Source organism: Haliaeetus leucocephalus, unplaced genomic scaffold, assembly GCF_000737465.1.
Source record: "Haliaeetus leucocephalus isolate CR32 unplaced genomic scaffold, Haliaeetus_leucocephalus-4.0 Scaffold92, whole genome shotgun sequence".
NCBI classification, from domain to species: Eukaryota; Metazoa; Chordata; class Aves; order Accipitriformes; family Accipitridae; genus Haliaeetus; species Haliaeetus leucocephalus.
Window position 1 is genome coordinate 2,089,166 of NW_010972528.1, and position 17,116 is coordinate 2,106,281.

A 17,116-nucleotide genomic window follows, 5' to 3' on the forward strand; every position below is an offset into this window, starting at 1 on the left:
GTCCTGCTCTTTTCCCCACCTCCAGCATTCACATGCCTTCTTGTGGTGCCATTAGCATTCCTGCTCTCTGTTCATACTTAAATGCCTAGCCTGAGCAAACTTAACTAAGCAGAGAGTACAAGCTCCTGGCAAGGTAAAAGACCACCAGCTTACTGTATCTGTTCCATAGATCAAAAAGGTGTATAAAAATCCAGATCAGGATGTATGCTTATCACCATACTGAAGCACAGGATAACTGATCACAGCTTTACAAGGCTTTAACTATAAGCTAACACCTACTGTATTTAAGATTGTACAGTCTCTTATTGCAGACTGGAGGGGAAGGCAAATGTGTGTGTGGCTGGACTCAACCACCTTTTTCTAAAGTAGCTAGCCATCAAAAGTTTGACAGGCTTATCCTAAGAAGGATGGCAGGGCAGCTTTGACACACACTTGTGGTACCCTGCATCACTTTGCGGCACTCTGCCACACAGAGCTGCCTGCTCCCACCTGCACTCCACATGCCACCAGTCCCGCAGGACCAGCTCAGCTTCAGAGGCACCAAAGCTGAGGGTTGGCATCCCACAGCATGAGCTCTCCCGGTCCTGCTACAGCACTGGCTGCCTGGTGCATAAAAGGGTATAAATGCCTGCTGCAGCCCTGCTGTAGAATGAATCCCAAAGCTTTTCCTCTACCCAGCACCCCATTATCAGAAAGCCTCTACCTTAAGAGTTGAAGACCTTTAAGTGTATTCCACAAGTCAGGACTCCCCAGAATTGCTGTAGGGGCTGACAAGAGTCTAGGCCTCATTCCTCCATTGCAACACACTGAAATACAAGAGATTAAATCTAAAACACACATGGTTTTTTGGAATTGTTGCTTCACCACCACTATCAATCTTAAATGGAGAATTTTAACTGAAAGTTGCAAAGAGCTGTTAAACATACGAGATAATTATCTAGTCTGGAGTGCCTTGAAACTCTATACAGTTTTATGAAAGGATACATATAGATCCACAAAGGATACAAGCAGCTTTCCAGTACTGTCCTACGGGACTTTGAGCCACAAAGAAATGGAACTAAGTTCTAAATTTGCCCAAGCAAACCCCCTTCAGCACAATGCTTTGGGAGATTTTAATTCTCATGACCAAAATTCAAACTCCAGGCACATGGGTTTAGGCCCAGACAATTTTAAAAACCTTGTTCTTACTATTAATTTTCCATCAGATTCACACACACTCCCAACTATAGTTTAGGCTTTGCAATTCTTGTTTATTTTTTTGTCGTTTTCAGAAGTTCCACAGGAAAAGACTTTATTCTGTCTGAAACCCGACATGCCTCAAGTTCATGACTGTTCTAGCTGCAGACTTGCAGAGAGAAGCTAAAAAGGTGACCAGAAAAGAGTCAAGAGTAGAAGGGAGCAGCAGGCAGAAGGGTAAAACATAACCTGTCTTATCAGCACAGCACCTTGCACTGAACAGCTGTGCTGACTTGCTGGAGCCAGAGCAGTCAGGCTACAGAAAACCACCCAGCAGATCTATCACGAGTTCCAGTTTGGGACTCCACCTGCCTAACCCGGACACCAGGGCTACAGGGACGGCTCTTAGATTAGCTAGTAGTTCAGTTGATAGTACACTGCTATAATACTATATTAGTAAACAAAGACTGAGCTGAATGTCCTCATCTCTTCCCATTTAGACTCATTTCTCCTCTGTGTCCAGTACTTCTATGAAAGCAGGCAAAGAGTGAGAGCAACTGTACTTGAAGCACTTAGGGGTGGGGGTGGGGGGAATCAAGAAAACAATGGTCTCCTAATGTGTCTTTTTTTAGAAATCTGAAAAATACTATTATCTGGTAAAGTACTACAACAGATGTGCAACTGACACTTATGCAGCCTTCATTATGGCAAAATAATCAACTCCAGTTTGGACATCATGGCTAAATCCAGCACCTGGGCAACTATACACTACCCACTAGTTTGATATAATCCTGGACATTACCAGGATCAGTAAAGCAGCTCATTCTGATAGGCAGCCCAAGAACAAAAACTCCATTGCAATTACCAATTTCAAATTAGATCTCTATTGCATGAAGACAAAGCAAGCTTTAAAAACCAGGAGACCAAATTCACTATAAAGCACAACAGTCAACTGGAAAGGTGACTGAAACTACTATTAAATATTTCTGCATTAACTGGAAGGAAAAAAAAAACCCTACAAACAATTCCACAACACAGGCATATTACAAAACTTAATGCTTTCAAATGACATATCTACAGCCTTTCTGCTATATCCAGCAAAATGAAGTCTACAGTCAGATCGAGACTTCTAAGCTGTACTTTATTGCTCTTAGAGTAGAAAACCAACAAGAAACACGGACAAGAAAGCACAGAAAGTACCACATCAGAAGCAACAAACACAGCAGGAACAGAATTCAATTAGGAAGTAGAAAGCAAGCTAAAACAAAAAAAGGAAGTATAGAAAAGGAAAACAGTTAGCTAGCAGAGGGGCTTCAAGAGGCAGGGTAATTCCAGAATACCTATTAAAGTGACCTTTACAGTTAAAAATGCCAGTTTATCCCGGTTACTATGATGAAGCTATCATATTGCAATCTACTAGCCACCTGATGTGGATGGAGTTAGTGGTCTAGCAGTGCTTATTTCCATTAAAAAAAAAGAGACAGATGAATCTCTTCCCCCATCTTCCTCCTTAGGTGTCCAGGTCCTATTTATGAAATTCACAGTCACATTCAGTCACACAAAAGGGTAATGACTGCTTCTCTACAGGCAACTCTCAGAAGCTACAGCATGGAAATAAAACCTCAACCAGCATCTGACAGGAGTATATTAGGTGAGATTCCTCCAAAGCAGAAAAGGGATTGAACAGAACATCAACAAAAGAAATGCTTGCATAGCCATTTATAGCTGTTTCCATAGCAGTATAAATACTTCAATTGCTTTAAGTGCCAAGGATGACAGCATAACAAAAGACATCATATGACAGGCTGCGACGCTTTCACAAACCAAGGCAAAATATTCTGGGTTGGGTACCAAGAAAGTGAGGAATATGCACAAACCACACTAACCCCCATAAAAGGTTGGTTAGCAACTCACTTTGCTATCCCACAGAAACTTGGTGACCCAAAGGTTGCATTTGTTTCCCTCTCCTAGATGCCTTGTGGCCTTAGTCCCCACAGCCATCCTCACCCTTCACCCACCTTAACTTCTGTGACCAACACAGTGGGTTATGCAGTTACAAACACAAGCCTGCCAGCACTGGTTTCACTTCTATTAGATGAGATTTGGCTTAGACTCATGAAATCCAGGCTACTGTACCCTTCAGTGCTACCATAAGTATTTTAATTTATTTTAATTTGGTCAGGCCACAGGTAATATGTAGACCTGACACCCAGGACTCCCATATTATACTTCTGATTCTTTACTGACTGTTAAAAGCAATTTCTTATTTCATGAGGTCCTCCAGGCCAGGATTAGGAGACCCTTTACTTCATGGAGAAAGCAAGTTACTCAGCTGTTACTAGTCCAAACCTGTGGTGCCTGCAAGTTCCTCCCACTTCTAGAGCTGCTATTGTTCTTTAAAGCAAGTACTTATTTTTGTGCTTTCTGTTGTTCAGCTAAGCCTTCTGGAATACATTAGCACTTCAATTAACACACTATGGATGTGAAGCTGCTTACAGCAGCTAACATCTCCAACAACTAGGAAAACTTTTTTTAACCAGAAAAGTGTATATGTTTTGTTAAACCTTTTCACCTCCTTATTAATAGCTGATTTAAGAGACTAATTGTTAAAGTGTAAGACCTATAATTTAAAAAGCACTGTAAAAAGTTGATAGGCTAATTTTTACTTTGTCCATAAATATAAAAACTTACTGTAAAAGAAGCCACTCATTCCTGCCACACTACATAATTGCTGCCTGCATTAGTTATGCTGAAGTAGACAGGGAAAGACAGTGCCTTGAAAATAACCCTACATCTAGTCACCACAAACTGCTCTTTGCATCAACCTCCGCTGAAGTCACATATGGCAAAAGAACACTGATTTAGTAAAAGCAGTACAGTGTTTAAGTCTCTACTACTAAAATATGACACTAGGTAATACGTGCCCTTCAACTGTTTTTCAGGTGGGCAGGGGAAAGGGGAGGCAAACAGATATAAGCTCTTGATCCAGTCTATCAACTACAGCCTGAGAAAACAGAAAGGGTTATAGCACAGGCCACATCACCTTGATAACCTTCTTGCATCAGACCTGACCAGACTGTGAAATAAGCCTAGCAATAGGTCTGCTTAAATCTATTGTTCGGGTTCATCATATCAAGTCAAGCCTGACAGAGCGTGATCGAAAAGACAACTACCTACCAGTTCACCTGTAGTGCGGTAAGGAAAGACAAATGAAAGTCATCTCCGAATAGCAGTCCCTCATAGAGGAACAAATGCATATTTATTAAAGAGGAACTATACAGAATCAAAACATCACCCTTTTCAGACAGATGAGGTAATACATATATTTGCTCAGTTGCAAGTAAGGCAATATTACTATAGCAGAGTCTCCACATAAGTTTCCTTATGTGAATGACTTTTACAAGCCTATTGACAATCTACATGTTCTCTGAATACCTTTTCTCCAGGTCGAATGCTGCCACATTTCAGGAGATTGATGTCAGCCTTGCAGTCATCCATGAAGCCACAGATCAACCGATAATCACTGAAGATAATGGCTGTCATTTTAGTGATGTACTGATGGCACTGGTATTCAGTGATGTTGCCTCTGTGATCCACCAAACATGACACCAAAAAGCCTTTACCAACTGGTTCATCTGCACACTCCTTGATCTGTTTAGAAAAAAGAAAAAAAATTAAAATAGAGTGGCTGCAGCTACTGAATTTAACCTTCTTAACAAAAAAACCCAAACAAACCCATCCTCCAAGAAACTTGCATCTGCAGCCTCAAAATCTGCTGGCAAAGAAACCCTCTAGGCTTTAGTTTGATTTTCAGCAAGTCAGAATACTTGAGAATATTTCAGAAATGAGAAATACATCATGTGTGCCAGTATCTGAAGAAAGCAAATGCAGTGACCTTGAGGATTATAAACCCTCTTGCTCAATAGTCATCTTTCATAATAATCACATTGAACCCCTGCAATCAAGTGGATTTGTAGGAAAAAATGCTAGTTTGACAAACCTTTATTTAGAAAGCTGAGCATACTACAACATCACTAAATCATACTTAGACCCCCATTAGTGACCTGACCTCGTACAATATAACATTTTGGCTAGAAGTGAGACTGATCAAAAAGTCAACACTGTATTTATTGAACTGTTTATAACTTGCTGGAAGCTGAAAATTACTATAAAGGAAAATCCTCATCAAATTCATTTTTATCAGGCTCTTATAGGAACTGATGGTTGGTACTAAACCATTTTACTCAGTGGTCTAAAAAAAATAAATAAAAATCACAGCTAACAAAAGCTGAAAGCTGTGCAAGGATTGGAAAAGCAGTGTACATGAACAGACAGGTCTCCAATATAAATCGCAGCCTGCACTGCTCAGGGAATCAGTCAGTAAGGCCAAAACCATCACCTTTGGAAGTAAAAGATGCAGACAGTTTTGACAGCATCTTTCCAAAGGAAGTGGAAAACATGGTTACTTATCACTTAAGGACGCTCCCCGAGGAATCTTGCAATAGGAACAGTGCAATGCCTTGCTCCAAGGAGTATCGAGATTACACAGACTCTTTTTAACCCTAGGAAGCCTGTGTTGAAATACTTGCCCGGTTCTTGTGTCCCCTGTTCAGGAGTATGCTGAAAATTGCAGCCATAATGATGCAGAAAGCATGCTTGACAGCCAGACACTAGAGTGCAGTGGTGACAGTTTTTCAAGCAATAGATACGTGGGTTAACTCGGTTACATCAAAGATTTGTTCCTGTACTAATACTGAAGGGCTCATCAATCTAAAGGGAGATCCATGGCAATCAATAATCCAGGCAGGTTCAGATACCAAGCAAGGGGGGCAGTGCTAAGGGAACAGGCAGGGAACCATTTTATCAGTTCTCAAATACCAAGTTGGAATCTTTATACTGGAAATTTTAGAAAAAGGGAGAGCCATCTCTAGAAAGATATATTCCAATTCAAACAAGAATTAGCTCAGGGCATCCCATGACAGACTCATACAGGTCAGACTAGATGAATAAAACAGATCTCTTTGCCTCAGCTTATGCGGCCATTGCTTTCTACAAAACAAATAAAACATGCAACATTTTAAACGCCATTATGTGAAGGCAGATGTAGGCTAGTAGAACATTTTGTATTTAATCTATATAGCTATTGGAAAAACATAGTTACTAAGGTTAATGTAATTGTTATAGATAAGGCATAAAATACATTCTGAAGTGAGAGCACGTATGATTCATTGCAGGGTGAAAGGGAGAGAGTTGAGCAAGCTTTCTCTGAGAAAGCCACATATTCAGTTTGGCTCTACTGCAGCTCAAGTACCACGAGCAAAACCAGCACACAACAGCAACATGCTGGTTTTGGAAGAGCCTGGCTTTGGAAACAGCCCCAGAGCATCATGGCCTGAGTCAGCGAACTGCATAAAAGCCCCAGCAATCATGTTATTGCCTGGCTACTTCTGAAACAACCACCATTATATGGTAGCCAACTATAATTCTAGATTAAAACTATCACCAGAACTTACAAAATCACAACAGTTGAGAAAAAAGTTTATATTTATATCTATACTTGGCTGATAAAATTAAAGGTAGACTTTTCAGAATATACCCGGTTGGGACAGTCACCAATTCCCAAATGACTTTTACTAGAAATTACTCTTCTAGTTGTACTTTGTTCTTAATACAAAACAATACTTAAAATCAGAGCTCAGTCACCAGCACGAAAACTGTTACTGTGAATTAAAGAAAAATATTAATAGGCTAATACTGCATGTCAGCAGTATATTCCCACTACATTAGTTTTAAAGAGTGTTTTGCAAGTACTTTTAAAAATTACTCAATAGCTTATGCACCTGCCTCAGTATTAAGTATCAGAAGATGAAACACATGAGATTATTTGTTACTTATGCAATACTTTTTTTTCTTTAAATAAAAACCACTCAAACAGCAGAATACCAGCAGTTCATGTTCTCATTCACCACAATTATAAGAGGAACACTGGTGGTTAATGTACAGCTAAAATGCTATGCTCTTCCCACTGATTTTCTACATCATATCCCAGATTTAGAGGCATCATTTACAACAATGCCAGACTGTCACTGTACAAAAGTGGTAACTAAACAGACTGTTAAAAGAGCATTTTCAAGAATGCCTTAGTCATAAAAATTCTGCAGCAGCTATATGACGTAAAACAGAAAAATATAATCTTCCCTATGACTGCAAAAAGTGAGTTTTGACGTATTTGGGAGTTATTGAACAGTTTGCTTTTGGGAGTTATTGAACTCCAAACACAGTGTAACCCTTTGATGCAAGCTGTTCTCCTTCCATTGTTTAATACTCTAGCCTTCTTGTATTAACTATTTTCTTGATCTCTCCTTATACTAAGTAATAGTTTCCCACTAACACTATTCTTAACACAACTCAGCTGGTGCTGAGAAGGGGAAGCAGAACCCTGGCAGGCCATGAAGAAAAAGCAATCAAGTACCCCTCAACTACATTACTAATTCCCAAACTTTTGGAGCCAGGCTGCTGTTGACATCCTCAATTTCCCAGATCTTTGTGTGTTCCTCTCAAATGAAAACTTTGTGAAGAACGAGGATCCACGTAGTCCATCAAAATGTGAGGACTTGGGGAACCACTCAAACATGCACTGACATATTCCTCATCTAATAAGCAAGTCTGCACCACTGAAAACTAGACCTACAGAAAACAAACTGTCAACTCAGACTGGGGTTGGAGAGACAATTTGCTATTCATGCAACTGATTGTCTTTCAAGAAAACCTACTTTGAAAGTCACAAAGAGGCCATTATCTAGAGCAAACTGAATATTTTTTTTAAAAGGCAAGTTTATGGGTAGGCAAAATTATTCTGGTGGATATTCAAAGGGTGTTTTTCAGAGCATGGTTTAATGACTGAATTAAGTCAGCTGAAGCCTGTACTGCTGTGAAGAGCCTTGGGTGCAGTGCTTCCCCTTAAGTCTAGCTGAAAACTACCCCAACCAAAGGTAAAAAAACCTCAGCTCAGTCAGCTCCTGCGTGGCTGAGTGCATAGCCTCAAGAGCTCTAGCATGAGCACAAGGAAAGAAATGATTAATCATGTAATCTTTGAAGCTGGACTAAGGTGTGTTGATGCTTGAGACACAGAGGACTAGCTCCTAGTGCAACCTAAAAAGATGAAGTTCCTAACAGAGTCTCCTTGGAGTAATTAAACTTTGAGCCACAAAGGAAAAAAAAGCTGATTCATCATTTGATGTCTACGTACTTATCCTCTCTGCTAGCAAAACACAATCCAAAACCAGCCTTACGCTAAATTCAGTGGAACCATCACTACATCAACACTGCTACAATTCTCCAACACTTGATAAAGAGGGGACAAATCCAATCCACAACAGATTTCTGACAAAAGGTCAGGTAAGAGCTGACAGGTTGTTAGTTTATCATTTCTTTCCCCCACTCCTTTGTCTGGTACCACTAAGGTAACTGTTTTTTTCCACAAGGAGATCGAATTAATTACATCTAGTAATCTGGCATGTAAGACTAGAGCTTCCCCAAACCCAAAACATTATTCGCACACTAATTCACTATCACAGAGAAATGAAAAAAAGCCTAGTGCCACAATAGCAGCCATGCCTTTCTTCTGGTTTACCTCTGCAATAGTGGACTTGCAGACTTCTCTGGCCACGGATTCAAACTTCGGATCTGTAGTCAGGTTCAGCTTGTAGTTCCACAACAGCTATAGAGAGAGAATTTATAGAAAGGGGGTTTAAGAGCTTCCCATGAAGAATGACATATTTTGCTTCAGAAAAGAATGAAACATCATTTATTCCTGATCTGTATCATCATCCTTCTACAACGCAACAATCAATGCAAAGTCTCCTTGATAACTTTGTCCCTTCATAGTAATTTTCTCATCCTGAACAAATTCAGACTGTTAAAAAATCTCTCCATAAGGTCATGAGCCGACTCATTAAAAGGAAATATATCTAATGAAGACAATTTCATAACTGAAAGGATAAAACAACAAAAGCTGTAACTTGCTACCTGCTGCATATTTTAGCAGTGTCTTTAGCCCACCACACCTTTCTGTGCCATGACTTGTCTGCAGGATGCAAACGATCTAACAAAAATGAAGTCCTCAATATGAGCAGGTTTCATGCTGAAAACCTAATAAAAGCCTAGCAAAAAAGGAAGTAGGACAATGCAGCTGGGTCCCTTATTCACTTCCTTCTGTGAGGCACTGCAACCAACGTTTTGGATGCAGATATATTTCAAACCTATAGAAGGTTCTCTCTCTTGCTAAGCACAACGATACATTAGAGGTTAGATTACAAAACGCCTCAGTAAGGGTGACTGTTCTTCTAGGAGCCAGAGATTAGCTCACATAGGAGCCTAGATGCATTTGGTCACTGTGTGCAAGAATCAGTCTTGGGCAAGTCACACTCTGCAGATAGATACACATCCCAGATGACCTCCTGAGGCACCATGAAGTAAAAACACAGGGTAAGATAGCAAAACCTCAGCAAATTAATAGCTAAGATGTTGCCCGAGAAAAGCTCTATTAGCTTATCTGCTTTTCTCTAGGAACTTCAGTTGCATTTAAACATTTTTCATTAACATAAAGATTAAATAGTTTTAAAAATTTATTTAAAATACTCTGCCTTTGTGACAAAATCGAGTTAATATCAAAAAGATAAACTTCAAAATAAAGTTTGACCAAACTGTTTAAATTGTGCACAAAACGCTAAGAACGCACAAAACCATGCTCCTACGCAAGGAAAACCGTTTTACATCATCTCCAAGAGAGTGGAAGCAGGCATACAGAACTAAAATTGGATCAGCACAGCTGCACTGTCTTCCACACCTCATATCATGGAGTTATGAAAAGTTAAAAAAAGAGATGATGGGATCCTAGGGCATTTCAGAGGGAGGAAGAAGTTGTAAATATACAGGTTTAACAGACAGAAGTGAATAAACAGGGAACCTGTCCTTGCAAAGTCCTGTAGACCTCTCCCAGCTAGGATCGGAAGGACAAGAATGAGGTCCAACACCATAAGAATACACCTCTGCATCTGTAATCTCGAACTTCGGAGAGTCTCAAAATGAGACGCTCTCCAAAGGAACCTTCCCACAGATGGAAGGAAGGTTAAACTTGCAACATAAAAATCCAGATTTTAGCACTAGGCAGTATTTTCCCAGGAGATTATCAGCAGTTGTACTACCAAAGACTGCAGAGAGAGGCAAAGAAAACATTTGGACACGAGGCACCTCTCCATGGTCTAGCTTTTGATCACTCCTCTTCAATTTCTGCCTGGGAAAATGAGATTTTGTCCACACCTCCTATTCCTGAAAGGCTTCTATAATCCACAGCAGCCTGACATCTGCCTTGTGGCAGACATGCTGTCATTTAATCATGCAGAGAAAAGGTCCAACTTTGAATTCTCAAGTTTTTCTTCATTCAGGTAATTTCTGTTGGCATATTTAAGTATCAGGTAGATATGTTTTAATTACTGAAGTTTTCTTTTTTTCAAAAAAGGACTTAAACAGAAACATGACATGCCCTTCATCTGATCCAACCCTGCACAACAGAGAATTACAGCTGCCATGAAGTCAGGCAGCACAGTGCTAAAGGTTAATTTATAAACGTAGTTAGAAATTACTAGTTGTACAGCGTGGCTGAGTTTCATTTCTGGAATATATCTTCCAATAATAAACCAAAATACGCTTCTCAAGCATCTGAAGCCAAGACCGTCATTGAGACATGCACTTGTCTGTGTCTAGGGCTAACCAAACAATTAAGGATCTTGATATGGTATATTCTAACAGAATGCAAATGAGAGAAACCAAAGGAAACCTAATACCAACCTTAGCTCTGATTTTTTTATTTTTTTTAAAGTCTCAGGATTTGAAGAGTCAGCTTGACAGCCTGAAAACTGGCTAACAGTTTGCTCACTGTTAAACACAGTGCTGAGAGGGAATCTGTTCTAAAACCAGCCAAGTGGTTCAAACTGCCTCTAAATATCACATCCCCACAGCATTTTCCAAGCAAGTCTAAGAATTTAGCAGCTGTGAAAGTAATACAGAAGGCTTCAACAGCTGAAATTAAGAGTTTAAATTCAGCACTGCTCACATCTTTCCCAAAAGCAGCACATCATATTGCTCCCAGTAACTCACAGGAACCACCCCCCAACTATAAAATAGGAAAGACGTCTGCTATCCTCCTCTGACACAGCAGTGCAGTTTATAAAGCTCTTAAATATGTTCTACTCTGAAGTCTCCAGTAAGACCGTAGTGGCTATACCGGGTTAAAGTAGTCACCTTGCATTCTTCCTCCACAGGCCAGTACCAAAACCCAGATGTGTCCTGATTAATGTCTTTTGCAAACTACCAAACTATGCAAAATACCTAAGGCTGATAAGGGATATAAGGTGCAAATGCCATAGCTAGAGACTGAATAAAACAAAGCAGTACTTACATGATTGCAGTCTGAAGAGATTTCATTATCTGGCTGAAAGGAGAAAAAAGGAGCATCAGTTCACTACTGATGTGATGCATTTAACATACAGAAGAGCATAAACTTATAGAAACTAACATACTGTCAACTCGTTTTCATTTAAGAAACAATTTCACATAAGCAATAGGAAATTTTAAAAGCTGCATAAAAGAAGTGATGATATCCAAGTACCAAAAAGATTGAAACAGGTACTTTAGACACAATGCTGTCATAACTCTACAGAATATAAATGGCACAAGAGTAGCAGCATTTATGTAGACACTGCAAAAACATAATGAATGCACTTGTGTTTGGCCCAACTGCCCGAACTGAGAAGGCAAAAAAGCACCTGTGGGAAAACAAAGATGTGGTAATAGAGTTTTAAAGAAAAATAAGTTTCATGCATACAACTGAAGGAGAAAGGTAGGACTCGCTTCCCTCCCCCAGACTGAAGTGTTCATATTGCCCATTTAAGAAGCAACATCTTTTCTTTCAGCTGTACATAAAGGGGCCTGTCCAAAGCAGTCCTCAGATTCACACCTTCAACCATGAGAAACTGGTAACATCCAATATTCATACATAATTTCAAAATGTTCACTATATTCTGTATTTAATAGTAATGAAGGTATTACTATGTCCTCACGACAATCCAACTGACAAGTCCTAATGCACAGACTGCACCAGACACTAGTTAGCGTGTTCGAAACACCCACATTCCACAGGGAGCCCCTTTGGAAAGAACTCCAGCTGCAAACCATCCTGTCCTCCTTCCAGCCTGTGTAGCTCTCACAATGGAGAACACCTTGAAAAAAGTTAATCATACAAACCTGTATCTAATCTCCATAGCAGAACAGCACAAATGCAGGACAAAATCACCTGCCCATCATACCCACAGAAAAATCAACCTTGACTCACAAAGTCTCTGCTTCCACTGATATTTAAGATGCCAGACATGCTCTAAGAGCCACAGACACTCAAAACCACTCAAAGCTTAAACACATCATTGACACTAGCACATTAGACCTCAGATATTTGACATAAGAGAAGGAGCATTTCATCAGTTTTGGAAGCAAGCAGCCCAGATCCCAAGGAGGTTTTTTTAGTGCAAGCATTTGCCTCTGCACATGTTACGCCAACACTTCCACCATTGCCGCTTTGGAGAGAATAAACACAAGTTTATGGGAAAAAGAGAGCATAGGAAACATTTCCAAGTCCTTAATTACAGCCATTATTAACTAAAGCACTTTTGTTTTGTACAGCAGGAAGTGGCAGAAATCACCTCTCCACTTAGAACATAAAAAACAAAACAGTACCTGAAGGATCACAGTAATTAATTGCAGTTTGGTCAGACTGCCACCACCTAAAACCGTATCTCCCGAAGTAATCATAAATTTGAAAATTAGGATATCAACTTTTTTTAAAAGGCTAGTAGTTGCCTGTTCATTATCCTCAGACTGCAGAACTGATCCTCACAACTGAAAACTAAGATGACATCCAAATTACACTATTTTAAAGCAGCCTCTAAGACCAACACTATTATGACTTACAATATGGTTCTTCCTTAATTTTCTGCATCCATCTTAATCATTCAGCAACAGACAGAGGTTTTAGACTAAGCTAACTGCAAAAGCTGAGAGGCAAAATGCCTTCCACTGAAAAGTTGCTGTCTCAGTCTTTTAGTCAAGGACAGTTTCTTTATAAAAATATATAGGCTAGCACTGTAATTCTCCTCTAGAGGACAGAACTTACTAACACACATGCAAGAAGAAGAATTTGAAAGGGCCAGAGAGCACTCTCCCAAAACCCTTCTTGGTTGCTTCAGTTGTTTTTGCAACCTCCAATGTAGTAACCTTTGCTTCACATCCACCAAAGATTAAAGCTCAGTTTTTCTGGAAATATGAGCCCAAGAAGATAACAGGCTGGTTCTCACTGACTTGGGAAGCTTAAACAAGATTTTCTTGAAATACACAACGTTAAAATACTACACATTGAAATACCAGCCTTCCCTGTGCTCTGCAAACCTCAGCTCTGAGAAATCAAGCCTTATTCTTCTGAAGAGAGTAATGGAAGTTAAATGGGACCTTAACTAAGCTTTAGTACTGCATACATTCACAGTTCAGTACTTAAATATGCAAAAGCATAAAATCTAGCCAATAATCCTTTAAATGCAGAACAAGATGACCACTTGCTAGCTAAAAGCAGTGATCCTTCTTCCCTCTTTCCATTGCAAGTGTAGGAGAGGTGGGTTCAGTGGCAATGCTGACCTTCTCCCGATTTAAGTGAAGCAAAAGGAGAAAAGTAATCCTTTTTATCTTGTGTCTGATAAACTGAAGGGCTGAGTTTGACAAAGGGAAAGAAAAATTTCTGCAGCACAACCCACACCATTTCTGCCTTTCTAAGGAGACAGCCTGTGGCCCTCTATCCACTACATCTACCCAACAAACCTTACAAACAAGCAGTTTCAGAACAATATGCTTGTGTAGTAAGAGTCATGAAAAAAAGGTAAGTTTCAAATTACCACTAAGAAAAGTTAAGAAGCAAGAAAAGCTGCATTGTGTCATTCCCACATGGCGAGCTTGGGGAACATGGATGCTCAGAAACCCCCGGGGCAGGAGGAAGGAGGAGAGCAGCCCAGACCAGCACTGCACACTAGTTGAGGCATTTTAGGAGAGGAAGCTGATGGCAGCTAATCCACCGATTAGTGAGGGAGAAGGACTCCTCTTACATCTCTTAATTGAAGGATTAAAAACAGACTTCACAGAAAGTACATGTGCCTCTGGGCTTACAGAAGCTTTTGCTGTTTAGCAGCGTCAGTGGGAATATATTGCCTCCCTTTGCAGTTCTCTAAAAAGCTCTCCAAACTCCTTCGCATACTAACACTCACATTCCAGAGTACAAACACCACTTCCTACCTCTCAGGAAAAGCAGAGTTTAGCACAAGTACCAGCTATAAGGAAACCTGAACAGAAAAAAAAGCATTTCCTTCCATTCAGCCACATACAACAGACACAAATCATACTGCATTAGTATTGTGAACTTTGTTACAGAGAAATTCAAAGGTTTGTATGAAGTCATATCACCACCAGACTATGAGGTCATCAACACTGCTGTGTTTAAAAGTGCCTTTTCTCATCCACAAGATCTCAACTCACTGAAACAAGCCACGACGGCCATCCCTTTCTAAATCCCTCTGCTTCAGCAGCAGTATAAAACTAGGTCAAAACTGTACAGCAAACGAGCAACCCACCACCACTACCCAGGCTCAAGGAGGCACAAGGCATTGGTGCTTTAGCTTCAGAAAGGGACCATCATCATGCTGGTTCCCAGCAATGCTTATCTAGCCATAGCTGTATCACGAACCAGTGTCGTGCATCACCATCTAGTGAAGAGCACACCGCCTGGGGTGCAATTACTGTCACCCCCACAGCTTGAGTCAGAGCCCCTTTCGGCTGTGTATACAAAAGAGACTTGATTTGGTCTTATTTCATCACATCCTAAAAAAAATAATTCACACCATTGGATTTTGAAAAGCAAGGTAAGAATCCTAATCAATAGCTGTGGATGAAACTCAAGGTCTTGGGAGAAGTCTCTGCAGGGACTATTGTCATCACCAGCAGCTGCTTGACCTTCCTTTCCTTTGCTCCCTTGCAAATGTCACACAAACAGAAGAGTGTGAAGTCAACTACACAAGTGCCTTTATTCCCAGATTTTAAATCCTCCTTAGAGGAGAACAGGGGATGACAGCAGATATTTCCACTATTCTTTTACGGGAAGAGTAGCAGTGCACTTGCTGAAAAGCAAGGACCAGGCATATCTCAAATACTAATTATGGATAATCTTCAGCCACTGAAGACAACAGACTTTGGACCTGCTCAAGCAAAAACCACCAAGAACCAGCACGGAGTAAACCAGCAAAATAAAATGGCAATTGGCTTGTGGATGGGAGGAACCCAGTAGATGTTCTCCCCCTAAATTCAGGAACAGATTGCAAAAAGACCATATGGTTAATTAGGAAAGAATGTTAATTAAAGCAGCTGCCTTCCCATGAAATAGAGGGTAGGGAGAAGTCCAGCCAGACTGCAGGTGTTCCCCAGTTCATTGCACTGTCACATGTACGATATAATACAGAGCACAGTGCATATGGACATGCAGTACAGGCAGCTCATGGTTCCCAGACACAGTGTTGAAGTTTTCCACTCTGACCTAAACAAACACATTTCTCACCAATATCTGTAGAGAAGTAGTAGAGCAGGCCTGCTGTCCCAGGAGCTTCTAACAAGGAAGCTATCAACCTGATAAAGGGAAAATTTACTTCTTAGCTGTGTCCTTCCCACAGATAACAGCAATCCCTTTGCACCTAACATACCCAGCCAGGACAGCAAACTTGCAATAAAGCAATTGAATCCGCGCGTAACAAGCTAGCTAGACTTATAACACCAGAAAACAGCACAGGCTAGATGCAAGATAGAGATCAAGGAGAGATCAGGGGGAGCCACCCTCCTGCAAACCTGATCCCAAGGCAACCACTAGAAGTGATTCTGCAGAAGAATCTGTGGAAACAAGAACAGATACAATAGACTAGGCAAGAATCAGCACAGCTTTTATAAAATAAGAAAAACCACACATCACACAACCACCCATGCTTCAAACCTACTGAAACATCCTGGAGTTCTGTGCCAACAAGCATATGGCTACAGTAAACCGTTTTCACACATCCTGCAATCCTGAAAGAATCATGTGTGATAAAAAAGTTGAAACCAGTGATAATTTAAGTTCAAAACAGATGAGAAGACTTCCTAATGTAATTACACGTTTAGTGAGCAATAAAAGTTAAACTTGTTAAGCTGAGCTTGAAATATTCTCTAATGCCAGTGAACTGTTAGTACTAAAAACACCCAGTGTTGTCATGTCAGCAAAAAAACTCTACACTTAATCATTCATTCTTTCAAAAAAGCCTGTTTGAAGCATGGTACTGTGCGTATATCATGCACCAAAGTTATCAAGCTCCTAGCTTCCCTATACTTTGCTTAATTCACATAAATTATTTTTTCCCCACTTAAAAACAGAGCACCAAAGTTTGCAATGCTGCAAATCATTTGACCAAATAATTATTTCCACATAGGTTAGGCACTCCCAGTTTATGCAAAATTAATAATACAAGTTATACACAAACACCTAACAACCACCTCCAAAACATACACAGAACTTTACATACGAAAGTCAAATTATCAGGACCAGCAGCAATTTCTTTATCCACCCTGCACACACAAAGCACAAGTAGCAAATCACCCCAAATAACAAATTCTGCAACTGTGTTTTTCACTGTTTTAACTGAATTCTACATTCCACAACCTTCTCCACCTGTGCTGACATTTTATATCCTCTATGGGTATGACACCATTAAGACAAGTATGCTCATTCAGAAAAGATACCACAAAGCAAGATCATAAAACACCAGCACAA

The 17,116-nt window shown here is 40.1% G+C and overlaps 1 protein-coding gene across 1 annotated transcript in view; it reads right to left on the minus strand.

Moving 5' to 3' along the window:
- Nucleotides 1-17,116, minus strand: part of GLG1 (golgi glycoprotein 1) — a gene marked incomplete at its 5' end in the record, with an annotated part of 83,788 nt that overhangs the window by 32,250 nt on the left and 34,422 nt on the right. Inside the window, 3 exons of the mRNA XM_010585209.1 lie at nucleotides 4,612-4,827; nucleotides 8,810-8,896; nucleotides 11,636-11,668. Of these exons, the coding sequence (XP_010583511.1) occupies nucleotides 4,612-4,827; nucleotides 8,810-8,896; nucleotides 11,636-11,668 (336 nt within the window). The remainder of the gene's footprint in view (nucleotides 1-4,611; nucleotides 4,828-8,809; nucleotides 8,897-11,635; nucleotides 11,669-17,116) is intronic.